We start from the raw sequence: 15413 nt of genomic DNA on the forward strand, positions 1-15413 counted from the left end.
TTTTTCCAAAACAGTTGGTCTTCATGAAGATATAAGTACCTAAGAAGTTAGGAAACAGTGACTGGCTACATATGGGATTCGCTAAGAAAAAGTTAGTAGGATGGTACACAGGAGGTTTGGGAAAGGTGTTTGGCTGGGAGCCTACCACCAGCTAAAAGGCACCATCTACCTGGCAGGTGAAGATGACCACAAAAGGAAAGACACATAACTAGATTTAAAAGACTTTAATTGTTAAAATTATGTTACACAACCAGAGGCACTCACAACTAGAATATACAACTATGTACTGGGGGGATCCTGGGGAGAAGAAGGAGGAAAAAAATAAGAAGATCAGCGACAGATGTTAGCTCAGGTGCCAATCTTTAAAAAAAAATTTATATTAGTCTACATTTTACATGGTGGAATAAGTTACTACATAAATGACATTCACTGGAAAATTCCATCCAATGGTTTACCACGATATTTCCCACCCTCACCTCAAGTCAATATTTAGACTCCCTATGAGTTGAAAGAATAGCAAGACTGTCAAAGGGAACATAGAGATTGACAATAGGAAAACAACGAAATTAAGAGACTAGAATGCTAATGAGAAGAAAAGGGGAGCAACCATCATTGGGTTGTTTTCCTTAGGAACTATATGCTCACTAAATATTTTCTGCCTTATTCTTGGTTCCTTCTGTTTGGTCTCCTGAGAATTTTATTTCTGACGGGATCCAGTCAAGAAAACAGAAACAACATTAAGTATTTCCAAAGAGATAATAGAAGAAATTGGTCAACAGTTGTTAGGGAACCAAAAGAGCCAAGAAAGAACATGGCACCCCAGAGACAGAACTGCAGGATGTACTCTGCCCTGAGGCTGAAGGAACAAAAGGAGGAGGCTGGATTCTCAGAGCCTAGAAGCTTCGGAAAGGCCTTGCAGAGCCATTGCTCAGCCACTGCTGGTGCTTCGGAGGGGACTGATGAGGCCAGTTCTGAAAGCATCAGAAAAAGAAGCTGGAGTCTGGAACCAAGAGCCACTGTCAGGTCAAGAGCCATTGCTAAGGGGCAACTGCCAGAAGCAGGAAACAAATGGAAGGAGCAGGCCTCCTCCAGCCCTGCAGCCTCCCCATCTAGGACCCCGTATTGGCTGGGCCTGACAGGGAACCAGCCGGCAAAGGAGAAAAGTGGTTTGCAGGGTCCCAGGGGCAAAGGGCAGCATAAGAAGGGTGGCTGTGGGGTTGAGAGTCAAGAGCGGGACACTGCACACACTGCACATTTAGAAAGAGAAATTCACCCCATGTTAGGGATCTGATTCACATCTCAATTTTACCACAACAAACTAATTTGCCTCAAAAACCTGCAAATAGGGACAAAAAAAGTGGCAGAGAATTTCACCTTCAGGCTGAGTTCCAGCAGAGCCACACTCACCAGGACCTTTTCTTACACCTTCGAGAAGCATTTAAGAGATTGCTGTTCGTGTCCTAATTGTTCTTAGGGATGAAAAATGGGCTCCTTCGAAGCCATGTGCAGGCCTGCTTAAAACAATAAGCTTTTCTAACCCCAAGCATGACATACTCCGGGAGCATGGTCTGGATGCTTATCAAAGAAGTGCCTGGGCCCTTCTCTGAAGTTTCTGGGCAAGTACAAACAACAGAGTCAAATAAATGCCTTTTAAAAGCAAGGCAGTGGAGCACGTACCCCAGTCAGTGAGATCCTCATAGCCCCACAGGGTAAACAGTAACATGAGAATATTTACACTAAACAAAACTGTATATCAAGCCTGCTTTGGCTCAGCCAGAGGGAATGATAAATTCCTTGCAGCTCTCTCAGAGAGTGGTCCTTTGTGGACCACGGACGCCACTTCCAAGACCGTACAAACCAATTACAGAGCGAGGCTTTTCATCATGTTGAGGAATGAAAATATCACCCCCCATTTTGTTTGATTTTGCAGTTATATTTTACTCAGCCTGCTCCTCCCTCTTATGTTGAGGAGTTTGAATTTATTGTTGAGTCAAGCTCAAATTCAGGTTGGACACAAATGACAACCTCCCCCCCGCCCCCAACAACAACAAAAGTTCTTATTACCCTCATAGTCTGGCTTTTTGCTCTCCTCGTCCCTCTTCTAGGGAACTAAAAGTTGAAGTTTAAAGTCGGGTAGAGCAGAAACACTAAAGAGTTGATAAAATGTAAACTCTATTTGTCCACATCAATTTTGTCCTATTCACAATTGGCACAAGTCACGGCCAAAGTCATGTGGCAGGAGATGGAGGTTAAACGAGCTATGAAGCCACACTCCAACAATGTCCACTTTGTGGTCTGACGAAAACAAAAATACTGCAGAAACATTTGCACAAACTCTCGGTTTGTTCCTAAGAGGCCAATATGAGAAAAGGTTCATAGGAGTCACGGTAGTTAGTTCATTTTGTCAGATTTTCTCAACCCAATTTGACAATCCTTCTTAGTTGTCATAGGTCCGTCCCAGTTACTTCCACCAGAAAGAGCTGGTGATACTGCATCCATCCACAGAATATACCTGCAGCAAGTCAGAGCTCTTTCAGATTCTCTACAGACCCTGGTAGAGCAAGGGAGAAAGCGAAGACACAAAGACAGTCGAAGGAACAGGGGAATTAGAATATCAATGAGCGGTAAGAAGTGGGATTGTGCTGGTCTTGAAAATTACAACAAAAATAGTAAATTCTTGTTTTTGAAGAGACAGCTGGATCAAAGAACAAAGTTAATCAGCTCTATTTTTTTTGAAGAAGAAGATTAGCCCTGAGCTAACATCTGCCACCAATCCTCCTCTTTTTACTGAGGAAGACCGGCCCTGAGCTAAGATCCGTGCCCATCTTCCTCTGCTTTATATGTGGGATGCCTGCCACAGCTTGGCTTGTCAAGCAGTGCCATGTCTGCACCCGGGATACCAACCTGCGAACCCTGGTCTGCCAAAGCGGAACGTGTGAACTTAACCGATGCGCCACCGGGCTGACCCCTAATCAGCCCTATTTTAAACTTCATATGTAGTGCCAGAGCCCATCATAATAGACTAAATAGGGAAGAACAGGTCTTATATTTTGGATACTTTAATGGGTAGAAATTTGCCAAAATTTTATTTAGAAAGTTTGGGTTTAATGAAATTATCTTATTTAGCTGCTTTTTTTCAAACTATTGTGAAATTAACATACACTCTTTAATAATTGTGGTAAAATATACATAATATAAAATTTACCTTTTTTAAGTGTATTCACATTGTTGTGCAACCATCGCCACATCTGTCTCCAGAAATTCTTTCATCTTCCCAAACTGAAACTCCGTACCCACTTAGACGTTTGATTTCAAACAGGCCTTGCTGAGGGCCAGCCACATGGAATGCAGGGCTATGAACCTGGAGAGGTTAACTCAGGTACCTGGCAAATGAATCAACCCCTCCTACAAGCCCAGCTGACTCAGCGGCAGCACGTGATTTTACCCTGTCTCATCTGCTTAATGTTGATGCCCAACACTGAAGCAAAGCTCTAGAAGAGATCAGGAAAAAACATTAATAGTATGCTTCATTTTTACCTTTCAGCTTACCAAGTACTTCCATTTAATCCCCCAGCATACAGCCCTTGGTCAGGGTGGGAACTCTTTTTTCCTACTTTATAGGTAATGGAACTAAGGGTACAGAAGGTAAAAGCGGGCCAGAACCCAAGCCTCCCAACCCACTGTCCAGTGCGCGTTCTACTGGGCCACGAGGCCTCTGCCAAAGCGCGGAAAGGACTGGGCACTGCTGCTTCTCGGCTCTTCCAGACTGAGAGGGCGAACCTCGGGTCTAACTGGGTAGCATGTGCTCTCTTCACCACAGCGACCAAACTTCCCTACGCCTGAAAACCAGACCTGCTCCATCGTTTCTCTACCTTCGTTGTATTTACATTGACAGCAAGAAGAAAACAACTAAAGCAGCATAATTCTGGAACAAAATTCATGCCATCAGAGTCGAGTCAAATTAAGTAAAAACAATACTAGGATAAACTACTGGGTCCTATAAAAAGATTGAGTTCAACCTCTTTATTTATTTTTAATTAATTAAAATAAATTCACATTATGTGCTTTATTAGACAAGACCATAATCTTTCTTTAGCAAGAAAAAAAAATCTATGGAAAAATTCATTTCTGTATGCTTTATGGATAGAAAGTACCATGTTCTAAAGCAATATAAATACTAAGGATTTACACCAAAATGCCAGAATCAACAAGTGGCTTCTTTTACTTCATAAAGAGGCAGCATATTTTTATTTCTTTCAAATACAATGCTTCCACCAACGCCCTTCTCTTTGCTCAAGAGCAATATATTCCCGAAAGCTTCAGACTTTTCAGTTAAATTCCCCAATTCCTTGGCGTCATGGCCAACAGCGTCATTCCATCTCCATACATAAACATAGGAAAATTAGACAAATCTGGCTTTTGGAGTCATCTCCAGAATGAACAATGGGTCATCCTAAGAGTAGAAAGGCAAGAAAGAACAACCATGCTTTGAAAGAGTAACCTTATTTTATAATTCTCCCCAGTTTTAGTCACTTAGTTTGATTTCTTTAAAGTGTACATTTAAAAAAAATGATTACTCAGAATATGAGAGTTGACTACAGAACTTGGAAATAAAGAGTTCAGAAGAACCAAATAAATTGAGTCCATTTTTAGTTTTGTACACAATAATTAAAGGTGATTCAAAAAAAAAAAAGGTTAATAGTCTCTTCTCTTGAGGATGAGGAAGGAGGGACTGAATAAAGAGCCATTCTGAACCTTCGAAAAGAAAAAAGGTGATTCAGCAACGAGGGCCATTTTACCCAGATGACTTAGCAGCGCTGCTAACACACACAAGAGCAGAAATTTGATGCAGAGTAGGTTCTCGAGAAGTTTTAATGACGACTAGAAATATCATAGGGCAATTACGGACAATCTATAAACACTTGTTGTTGCTGAATAGAGAATGCTCCTAATTTTCCAAAACACAGCTACAACCAAGCTCTTTGTATCTTCCCCTCATCTTCACTGGTCAAAAAAAAACTTTGTAATGATTGATCGTTTTCCTTAAAATTTCAACAAAATCTTAGATTGGATCACATGAAAACACCTCCTCGTATCCTCCAGAATTCTCCAATACTTTCCTTTATAGCATATTCGGCACAGTTCTTGCATTCTTGGGGTGTAAATCCAATTAATGCTCTCCCTATGGTACCAATTCCCCGATCACTCGCCAACTTTTTAACCTGAGCTTCTATGTAATGAGGAGATACATAAGAAAAATGGTCCCCAAGGACACTGAAAGCCATGTATTGAGATTCTTCTAAGGTTTCTGTAGCTTCTTGATCTTCAAAACTCTCTACGTTGCAAGCTATCTCAATTTTCCCTTCATGAGGAAAAGCCATCGCTTGGACGCCCTTCAATCCATTCACACTTGAGCCCCGAATGGCAGCAGCAATCTCTTTTCCCACAGCCAAGTCTTGAGAGTCTATGGTAACATTGCAGTTCATCACATACGGGCTAGCGCCAATGCCTAAATCATTAGAAAAGCATGTTAATCAAGCAAAGCAAAGCCTCGTTTTGAAGATTCTATTCTTTAGCTAATTTTAATTCAGGGATTTTCCCTTACTTGGCTTTATTTAAATCAACACAAATATTCCTGATGATCAACTTCAGAATTTTCTAAAGGTCATACATATACTCTTTATAACAGAGCTATTTGAGCTACAGGCAGACACTTTTATCTACTCTAAAAGTACCTAAAGGCTGTTTTTTCTAGAATAGTTACGAAGACCCCAATCTTCCAAAATATCAACAGAAAAAAGAAAGCACACTTGAGAGCTAAATATCAACAGCAGCAAAAAGCCTTGGCCTTCCATTCATTTCCAAGGCCATCTCCATAGGGCTTGGAATTCAGTGCCAGGCCTAAGGGTCTGGGAGACAGGAGTAAATCAGTCTGCATCCATCGCTTCCTCCCCAGACACAGACCTGTTGGCACTGAGTTAGACTGACATCTGATTCAAATGACCCTCAACAACAGTCTTGGTTAGGGAAGGAGGTCACTAAAAAGTGACCAATAGCCTCAGAATTGGAAAGCGCAAAGGGACTCTCGGGTCTCAGGACAAGGAAGCTTGGCAGGGTTTGGGACACTATGTATACCTTCTTTGGAACAACCCATTGGAGGCACCTCTTTCTTCCATCCCCAGCTTCCCAAGGGACTGGAACTGCCATTGCCACTCTTGAGCCCAGGGGCAAATGTCCCACTTTCCCTGCCTCAGGGATGGTGCAGCTCGTGTTACATAAATAGTCCTACTCTAATTATAGTTTACATTGTAAGATGGACAACTTGGTTAAATTAGCATTGGTATAAAAAGCTTAGGTCTGCGGTTTCTTCATTTGGGGGAAACTTACATTTCTGAAAGCAAAGTTGACGGGGGATTGATAGGGGATAAAGGCTGACCTCATCTTCAGCACATGGCAATTCTTTAGCTACTATTTCAACATTATCTTACTGTCATTGCTTTTTCTTCCTACTTTCAAACTTATTGCTCATGATGTCAGTATCCATCAGAGATATCCGGCTGAGTTCACTTTCTGCTAGACAGCTGTGGTTGGGGGCTTTGCTGCCTAGCCTGGGTACTCTCATACTAATAGACACTTTACAGAAAGTCAGCACACGGAAACCACAGTTCATCTTTTTCCCACACATGTACATAATGAAACATTTCAACTCCCGAGGCTGGGCCTCTTCCTACTGGGAATTCTGCAGGAATGAATCAAATTACGGTACTTCTCCATAATGCTGATTTCATAAAAATTAAATTTCCTAACAGTCAATACATTTCTCTTATAATCTCATACACCAATCACGTACTCTAAATATCTTTGAGAATTATATCAGTTTTAACATTTCACAGAGTACAACTGGAATTTTTTTTTGTCAACGCTAATTCATTCACTAAAGAAAAACATCCAAGCATGGTTTCTCTCTCCCCTACCTCTCAACAGGTAATGTTACAAATAGTCCCATTTCCTCAGATTTGATGTACACACCCTATTCTGACTCAAATAGTGGCCTCATCATTCCAACAAATAGCTGGATCACACTCAGATTTTGCTGAAGAGTATATATACTGGTTACAATAAGTACCACTATTCGAAGTACATATTGGGCCTATTGTATACCTTTGCTATTCCAGAACTTTGAAATGCCCAATCAACATTCATTTATTCACATGTAATTTATGAGGATGGGGAAGCAAATCACTTTCAACAGAAGTTCCTCCATATGGGCCCAGGGCTCTTCCTCCCCACATTGCGAGGCACAGTCATTCCATCCCTATAGCCCTGGGACTTCTGAATCCCCTACCCAGCAAAAGCCAAGGCCTCTTTACCACCATGTGTCCAATAACTGTCCCTTTTTTTAGCAGAATTTCCAAAGTTGATCATTCTTGCTAATAAATGAATTCATTGCCTAAGGTAAATTATCAAAGATAGAAAAAGTTTAGATGTTAAGCCCAGAGCACAAGAATTCTAGGAAGAATACACTTGCCCCAACACTGATTTACTTAGTTAAAATAAAAACGTATTTTAAAAATTCCTTCAAAAGCATAAAGTTAATCATTTCTTAGAAAAATAAAAGTAGACATCACAAGCAACTTTTATATTCTCTTTTAAACAATATAAGAGGTAACCACTTAAGACAGAATGATCATTTTTTATATATGCCCTAGTTATGAGTACTTTGAATTCTTCCATTAAACTTCAGCTGCATAATAATTTATTTTGTTTTATCACTGTATCTTATTCAAGTAGCGAATAAACAGAGACAGTCAATGAGTCTGAGAAGTCTCTGACTAACTGGACAGTAGTTTTCTCCCAGAGGGGTCATGAGGCCACGACCCATTTCTCCCTTGAAAAAAAGATAAAGAAATCTGCTTTCTGCCCAAATGCAGGCTTTTCCCATTTCCTCCATTTCCTCCTCCCCAAGTCCAACGCCAATATGGCGACCCAATCCTAGAGAACCAAACTCTGAGCTGAAATCCAGCAGCCCCACTGACCTCACGCAAATGCAGAATTTGATTTTTTATGCTAATTTAAACTTAGTAAGAATCTTTAAATAAGGGAGATAATTAATTGCAGCAAATTGTACTTCTGGTTAAATGTCATATAATTGAAGTAATTCCATTTTTGCTCTAAGATTAGAAACCTGATGTGAAAGTTTGTTTCTCAGTTTGCGGTTTTGCACACTCCTGCCTCCCGCAGATTGGCACTCGGCTGCTCTGGCGGCAGCACGAACCTCCTCACTTCGAGCTGAAGTTCCAATTTTATTCCAACGCAACTGTCACAACGCCCTGAAGCAAGCTAAAAACAAGGAAAAAAAGCTCTGGTACGATTTCACTTTCCATGTGTTCTTTAATGAAAAATTTATCATTCTAAATATTGGTGTTTACCCCTAGTTAAATACTTTATTTTTTATCAAAAAGAAAAAGAAACTGAGATTCAGTTGCTATTATTTCACAGGGAAATATAACAGGCCTGATGTTTTCCTGACAATTCTGTTATTTTCTTGTGTGGAAACACTGTATTTATCATATACTGCACGGCTGGTGAGTGAGATATCGTAGAGACCTTATGGTGAACTGATATAGATGTAAACTCTTTATGCCAGATTGTTTAAGCAGAAAAAAACCAAATGCACTTAATTAACATCTGATGTGTAGCTTTTGCAAACACAAATGCAATATTTGTGTTTGAGCACTGGCAGTAATGACTGTGAACTATGCTATTAATGTCTGGTTTAAAGACGCTTGTGGTAGGACCACGTCTGGAATAGCACAAATAAAAAACTGCATTCAGACAAAACAATAGTGAAGAGCCCATTAGAAAATGAAAAAGCAGCACTCAGAAGAAACACGGGTTTTTTTTTTCCCTTTATGATAATCAAAATTATTCTCAAAAATAGTTCTCGGCACCATCATCTTCAATCAACTAAAGGTGAAAAGATCCAATATTTTTGCCTCCACAGAAAGATTTTCATTTTAGGGAGTCAGAAGTTGCTTAGGGATGTCTTTAGAAGTTCAATTTATTATATTAAGCTCCATTTTGGTGGCTAGTATTAAAACATGTGTGAGGAGAGAGCTGAGGTGGTGGTATGGGATATTTGGCATTTTTACATCTGAAGAGAGAACCTCAAATTTGTGGATTATATTACGATTTGAATAAATAGATTCTCATGGACCAGCATGCAACTCCCTCATTAAATACATTTTTACTGAAAATCTGCCGATTGCCAGGAACCATGTAGGTTGCTGGGTACAAAAACTCAAAAAAGGCTAAGACAAGATAAACCTACCCTAAACGTGGTCTTTGCTCACAGTAACACACAGCAAGGTAACAGACTCGGACCTCAGCTTCAAAAACACAAGCGGTCATTACATCAAAAGCAGTCAGTCGTCATTACATATTGGCACATGACATTTTTTAGAACATGTACTAAAGGGAAACCACAGCTGAAACAGGACATTTGATGACTAAAGCCGTAAAACAAACATAATTGCTAAGTCCAATGCTCTCATGGCGGGAAGAATGCAGAACTCTCATGCATGTGGCCAAATCCACAGAAAAGAAAGCTGAGTGAGAACTGTGTGGCGCAGGGCTGGGAAAGGCTCCCCAGGGGTCTGGATTCAAGCTCCGCCTCTTCAAGACACTGCCTCTGCTCAGCCGTCCTTCTGCAAAATGGCTCTGGCATTTTCCTGCTCCACGAGGACTTGTGACTCTCAACGTCTCAACTTTGAATCTTTCAGAGTAATAATAATTCAGAGAGGACATGACAGAAGTAGGTACACATTGACACCGTCATAGAATGAAGCCAGCCCAGGCAAGAGGAGCCTCAGATGACTCGCTTGCCCCCAAGTTTATCAAAGTAGAACCAACCGTGCCCTCTACCACTTCACGCAGAGACAAAGCCGAGATCTTCCCAGTTTCAGTTACAGGTTACATACTTACTTACATATGGAGACTTTCATCTTCCATCATCCCAACAAGATTCACAAGCAAACACAGAAAATTATGAAAATAGGTTCCTTAAAATAAGACTCATTCCAAAACTGGAAATTATTTTTCAAAGACTAGGGAAAATATTTGGTGTGAAGTAAATTGTGTTACTCAATGTCAGGAAAAGCTCCTGATGCTGCTTCTTATTTACAGAGAGAGAAGCAAGCAGGGGCAGCTCTCAGTAATCCATTTAAGTAACGAAACAGAAGTCCCTGATTCCAAGAGGTACCAACCGCCTCCACCTATGATTCCAAAGCCCTCTTAGGAAACTACGGCTCAAAGAATAGTCCCAGTATTTTTAAACAACGATGCATATATGCAGGCCATTCATACAACATATCAGCCAGCAGTGTTTAAATTATCCCATAAATGTTTAGGGTTTTAAAATATATATGTTTAAAGTATTTATTTATAGATCTGAAAGTATCAACTATTACTGCTTTGCCCGTATTTCTGTTCCCCACGTGCGGGCCAACTACAAACTTTTAAAAGGAATTTGGTTTAAAAGATTTTGTGTGTTTGGCACTGACTAAGAGTGTTAATCATTTCTGAGCTCACTTTTCCTCTACTGTTTATAATATTCTCAGGGAACTTCAAAACAGAGACCTGTTCCCGTATAGATTGTGCTTCCTCTTGGGTACTGTGGAGATTAATTTGTCACTGGAAAGTTAACTGTAAGTGTTCGGTTGATAGCACCAATCATTTCTATTTAATTTTTTTAGGAAAAGAAATAAACATAGCAACAATGTGTTGAGGCTTTTCTGTTTTGATGGGAGGAGTGGAAAAATATGTTGAGAAACACTGATGTAACTAAAAAAATGTTAGAAAAATATATAAAGACATTAAATTTGAAAATGAGGGAAATTTCCATTGTTAGAAAATAAATTCACTGAAAAATGAGATGAATAACATTTCTACCCTAATGACAGAGGTATTATAAATTCTACTTCAATAGATATTACTTTTAAAAAGTGAAAGCTTTTTACTCCTCCCAACACAAATGTTTTTTAAGGGAGAATTTGCGTAAGGAAGGTAACCTAAGACTTCGGTTGATCACATGTCTTAAACTTGAATTACAATCTGGTTAGTGAAATATTAGAAACTAACTGTTTATCCGCATCCTTTAATTGCTGCTCCTCGTTGAGACATTTTCTTTTTCTGCTCTTAGCATCTGCCGTGAACCTATTAAATGAAGGTCTCTCGATGAACAAATGGTCTGCCTAACCTTGGTAACTCTTGTAATTTTCATGTTTTTTGCACAAACTAAGGTTTCTACCACTTGTCAGGAGATATTCGCAAAAAAGACAAATGGGGGAAAAGTTGTGCTACTTTTTCCTTCTTATCTTGAATCTTCCATCAAATCCAATTTGAATTAATACATTAAACCCCAGCTTTTATCAGATTGACCAGTGATGACCTTAATAATTATCCTTCATGAAAGATGACGGAAAATAATCACAAGATCGATTTAGAGAAATTATGAAAATAATTTGGAAGCTTTAAGAATTTAAAATTAAGAATAAAAATTTTTCCTATAAATACATGAGATAAATAAAATAGATGCATATGTACTTTATGATATTGAGATTACACTGTTTACACTACTTTATATCCTTTGCCCTTGACACTGATGATTTCCTCGGGGTAAGGCTCTTTGCATCTCCCTTGGCTAACAGCCACATCCTTTCGAGACTGTGTTCCTGTGCTGTTCACAAGGAGGCCTGCTTCAGATTACCCCATTTAAAATCACCCCTCACCTCCATCCCAGAGCTCACGATGCCCTGGGTCCTGTTCAATTTTTACTTTTATTTTTTTGGCAGCAGCACTGATCGCTTTCTCACAGACCATATGACTCCTTATTTATTAAGCTTATTATTTATTGTCTGTCTCCTTGCCCCTCCCCACTGGAATATAAATTCTTTGAGGGTATATAGACTCCATTTTGCGCACTGATGGTAGTGCTTGGCACATGCTAGGTACTTAAGTAACATTGGTTGCACTGATTCATCAACTACCAATTCTCTCTACACTGTATTTTCCATGTCTCTAAAAAGTCTTCCAAAACTTCACGCTTCATTGCTTGCACAGTAGTCTTTCGGTTAGGCATGCCACAGCTTATTGAATCATTCTCAAATATGAAACACTTACACTGTTTCCAGTATTTGCTGCTATAAATAATGCTTTGATGAACATACTTGTACATAAATCCATCTACTTTTAATTGTTTCCTCAGGATTCATCTCTAGAACTAGAATTCCTGCAGGGCAGTTAAGACATTTCTTGCTACATATCATCAACTCACTTCCAAAAAGTTTATACCCATTGATAGTACCATTGGCAGTATGAGTGCCTCTAACTACATCTTTACCAGTATCAAATATTACCTTTAAAATATCATCTTTAAACATTTCTGTGACAATTTTTGCATTTTAAACCTCTAATTTAGGATTTTCAGAAGTTGATGAAATTCTCCATGTAAATCACAGAGCTCCATGTGGAGTAAAAACAGAGAACAAATTAGAAATCCCAACTGGTTGTCCATTTCAAATCAAACAACGTAAAACAGGTGAGATCGCCCCCGCCACAGGCAATCATTAGATGAGACAGGAAACTAAGCTCGCTTTGGTTTGAACAAGTACAAACTGAGTTTGTTCTTAGGAGACTAAATATGATTAGGGGCAATAGGGACATTCGGTCTGTAAGTCTGATACGCTTGTTAGATCAAGTTAACGTTCTTCCCAAATACTGACGCATTCATTCTCACAGAACTGCAAAAATGAGAAGTACGTTTTTCAAGGTTTGCCTACCCTAACGCTGAAACCAGTGCTTCTGTCCTCTGCCACAAGCATCCCCGTCTCTACCTCCCGTCCCCTGACTGTGACCCAGGCACCCGGCTCTGCGCTGACCAGGTTTGTGTTATTCTCTCCGCAGTCTTCAGTGAGCTCAAATGAGAAACCAGGAAATAGATTTCTGAAAATTTAGTCACTAAACTTATGCTGCTACCCTTGCTGAGACAAATCGTCAGAAAGTACGTGAGGCTCAAACTGGCAAGGAGAAATCAGCTTCTTCCTTTTTTCCAGAACTAAATACTGAAATACATTTATAATCACTTTTTTATAAATCTCCTCTCTACAGGGAAGAAAAAAATGGCCCTTTAGTACTGTGTTTGGCACTCAATAGACATTTCAACTTCACAGTCTCCTGAGGGAGATGCCATTATTATATCTATTTTACAGATGTGGGAACCGAGGCTTAATGAGATGAAGGAACTCTCCGAGGTCCCTCGGGCAGTAAGCAGCAAGGCCCGGATTTGAGCACAGCCTCAAAGCCTGTGCTTTTCTCTTTGCGCCACTCTACTTGATTACAGAAATCACTCAGTGCAGGGCAGAATTCTGTAGCAGGGGTCAGTAACCAGAGGCCTCTGTGTAACCGCGGCAGAGCTGGGCCACGAAGAAATGTGTTTCTTATGCCTGCCCACCTCTTGCTGCTTGGGTATCTAGTATTTTAGTAACTGCTAAGGTATTAACTGACTACCAAAATGTTACCTAACATGGCTTAATTGTGACCCCTACAGAAGATATCTGAGAATGAAAGAATTAAGACTCAAATAAACGGCACTAGCATAGTGAAGTGCAGGGACACTGGCTGGAGTTCTGGAGAGGGGCACACTGCCTTTTCCTAAGGTAAACCCTAAGCACGGGGAGGGCTGGCATAGCAGACAGAGGCCAGAGTTGGTGAGATCCAGGGGAAGGAGGAAATAGTATCCCTGGTGTTTGTTCTCTCTGTTCCGGAAGACCGATGTCTAGAAAAGCTTTTCTCCAGGGTGCCTCTAGAACTGATGTCCGGCTGTAAGCATCAGCTGAGCCAGACTGGATGTTCAAGTACTGAAGGACTTCCTACCAGCTACAGGTAACCTCTGCCCAAGTCCCTACCCCCAGGCGTCCCCCGCACACCCCAGGACACAACCTCACACCTGGCACAACCGCGGGCCTCCAGGATCCTGCCCTGGTGTCAGGAGCCGCCTGCCGCACTGCAGGGCTTGTTATCCATCGGGAATATCACTCCCAGGGGCTCTCATCAATCCTCTGACCAGGGCTTCTAGCCTCTCTGCTCAGCTTATGAAGGCACTGGTGAGCGAGAGGAGACCCTCCCCAGTTCCAGCAGGAGCGCCAGTTGTAACCCTCCTGCATGACGCAGGACGGACCGAATGAAGGAGTCCTCGGGATTCTATCGTCAAGTTTAAAAACAAAAGCAGAACACAACCAGACTAAGCACCTGTTAAACCACATCTCCTGGCAGGCGCAGCTCCCAGGTCGGGTTCCAGAGCGCTGAAATCCCTCCTCGTGAACCAGCCCAACTGCTTCCTTCTCTGGACGAGAGTGCGCTTCTCAGGCAGGTCGGCCTCCCCAAAGAGAAACAGGCTGCAGCTGGGCGCGCGCAGCAGCAGACTCTCAGCAAGGCCTGCGGGCAGCGGGAAAGTTCAACAAAATTAAACTAAAATCAGGCCCAAAGAAAGAAAATAGAGCATATAATTTTTTTATTGTGGTGAAATATATTTAGCACAAAATTTACCACTTTAACCATTTCTAAGTGTGCAGTTCAGTGGCATTAAATACATTCTCAGCACTGTGTCACCATCACCACCAAAGCATATAATTTATACAAATTTTAAAGATCAAAATTTAAGCATAATTAATTTTCCCTTGAAGTTAGGCTCAGAATAAAAGTCTGTCTTTGTACAACAGCTGGAATTTCTTAGCCATTACCAACCTAATCTTACAAGGAAAAGTCATCGATAAGATTAATGAAGTAAGCGCCTTCAATTTGTGAACAATTTTATAAGAGCCCCAAATTGTGTATATTGCTAGGAGAAATAAAATGTCAAGAGCACAAGGGCCAGATCTGCACTGTCCAATAATGTGCTAATTAATTTTAACTTTAATTAATTAAAATGAATACAATTAAAAATTAAGTTTTTCAGTGGCACTTGCCACATTTCAAGCGCTCAGTCACCGCACATAGTTAGTGGTCTCCCTACTTGACAGCACAGGACATCTCTGCCACCGTAGAGAGTTCTGTCAGACAGGCTGGGCCACACGGTCTATAAGGGCACCTAATATTTAAACCTAGTTTTATGGGATAACAACACTTCTTTCATCCTCTTCTTCCATTCCTTCTATCTAGATTCTGTCTCTGATCTCTCTCCTCCAGGCAGATCACAGAACTGCTTTCCTGTTTTTTCTAGAGAACCACTTCAGAGGACCTCTGTCTGTAGCTGACAGCATGTTTCCACCAATCACAGCCCCCTGTAAGCAACGATAGAGAGAGCATAAATTTTTATCTGATGTATAAAATGCAGGTACTTAGGGAATTTTGGTGCC

The 15413-nt window shown here is 40.7% G+C and overlaps 1 protein-coding gene across 14 annotated transcripts in view; it reads right to left on the reverse strand.

Annotated features, from left to right (window-relative positions):
- The window catches only part of FTCDNL1 (formiminotransferase cyclodeaminase N-terminal like), a 146260-nt gene that overhangs the window by 105808 nt on the left and 25039 nt on the right, over positions 1 to 15413 (reverse strand). For 9 of the 14 annotated variants that reach the window (XM_070508313.1, XM_070508312.1, XM_070508317.1 and 6 more), the window contains exon 5: positions 14308 to 14493. In XM_070508313.1, the coding sequence (XP_070364414.1) occupies positions 14308 to 14493 (186 nt within the window). Of the gene's footprint in view, positions 1 to 4008; positions 5510 to 8374; positions 9776 to 14307; positions 14494 to 15413 lie in introns of those variants that run through there. The other 5 variants (XM_044768501.2, XM_014845977.3, XM_070508307.1 and 2 more) reach the window with 3 other exon arrangements.

This window comes from Equus asinus, chromosome 4, assembly GCF_041296235.1.
Source record: "Equus asinus isolate D_3611 breed Donkey chromosome 4, EquAss-T2T_v2, whole genome shotgun sequence".
NCBI classification, from domain to species: Eukaryota; Metazoa; Chordata; class Mammalia; order Perissodactyla; family Equidae; genus Equus; species Equus asinus.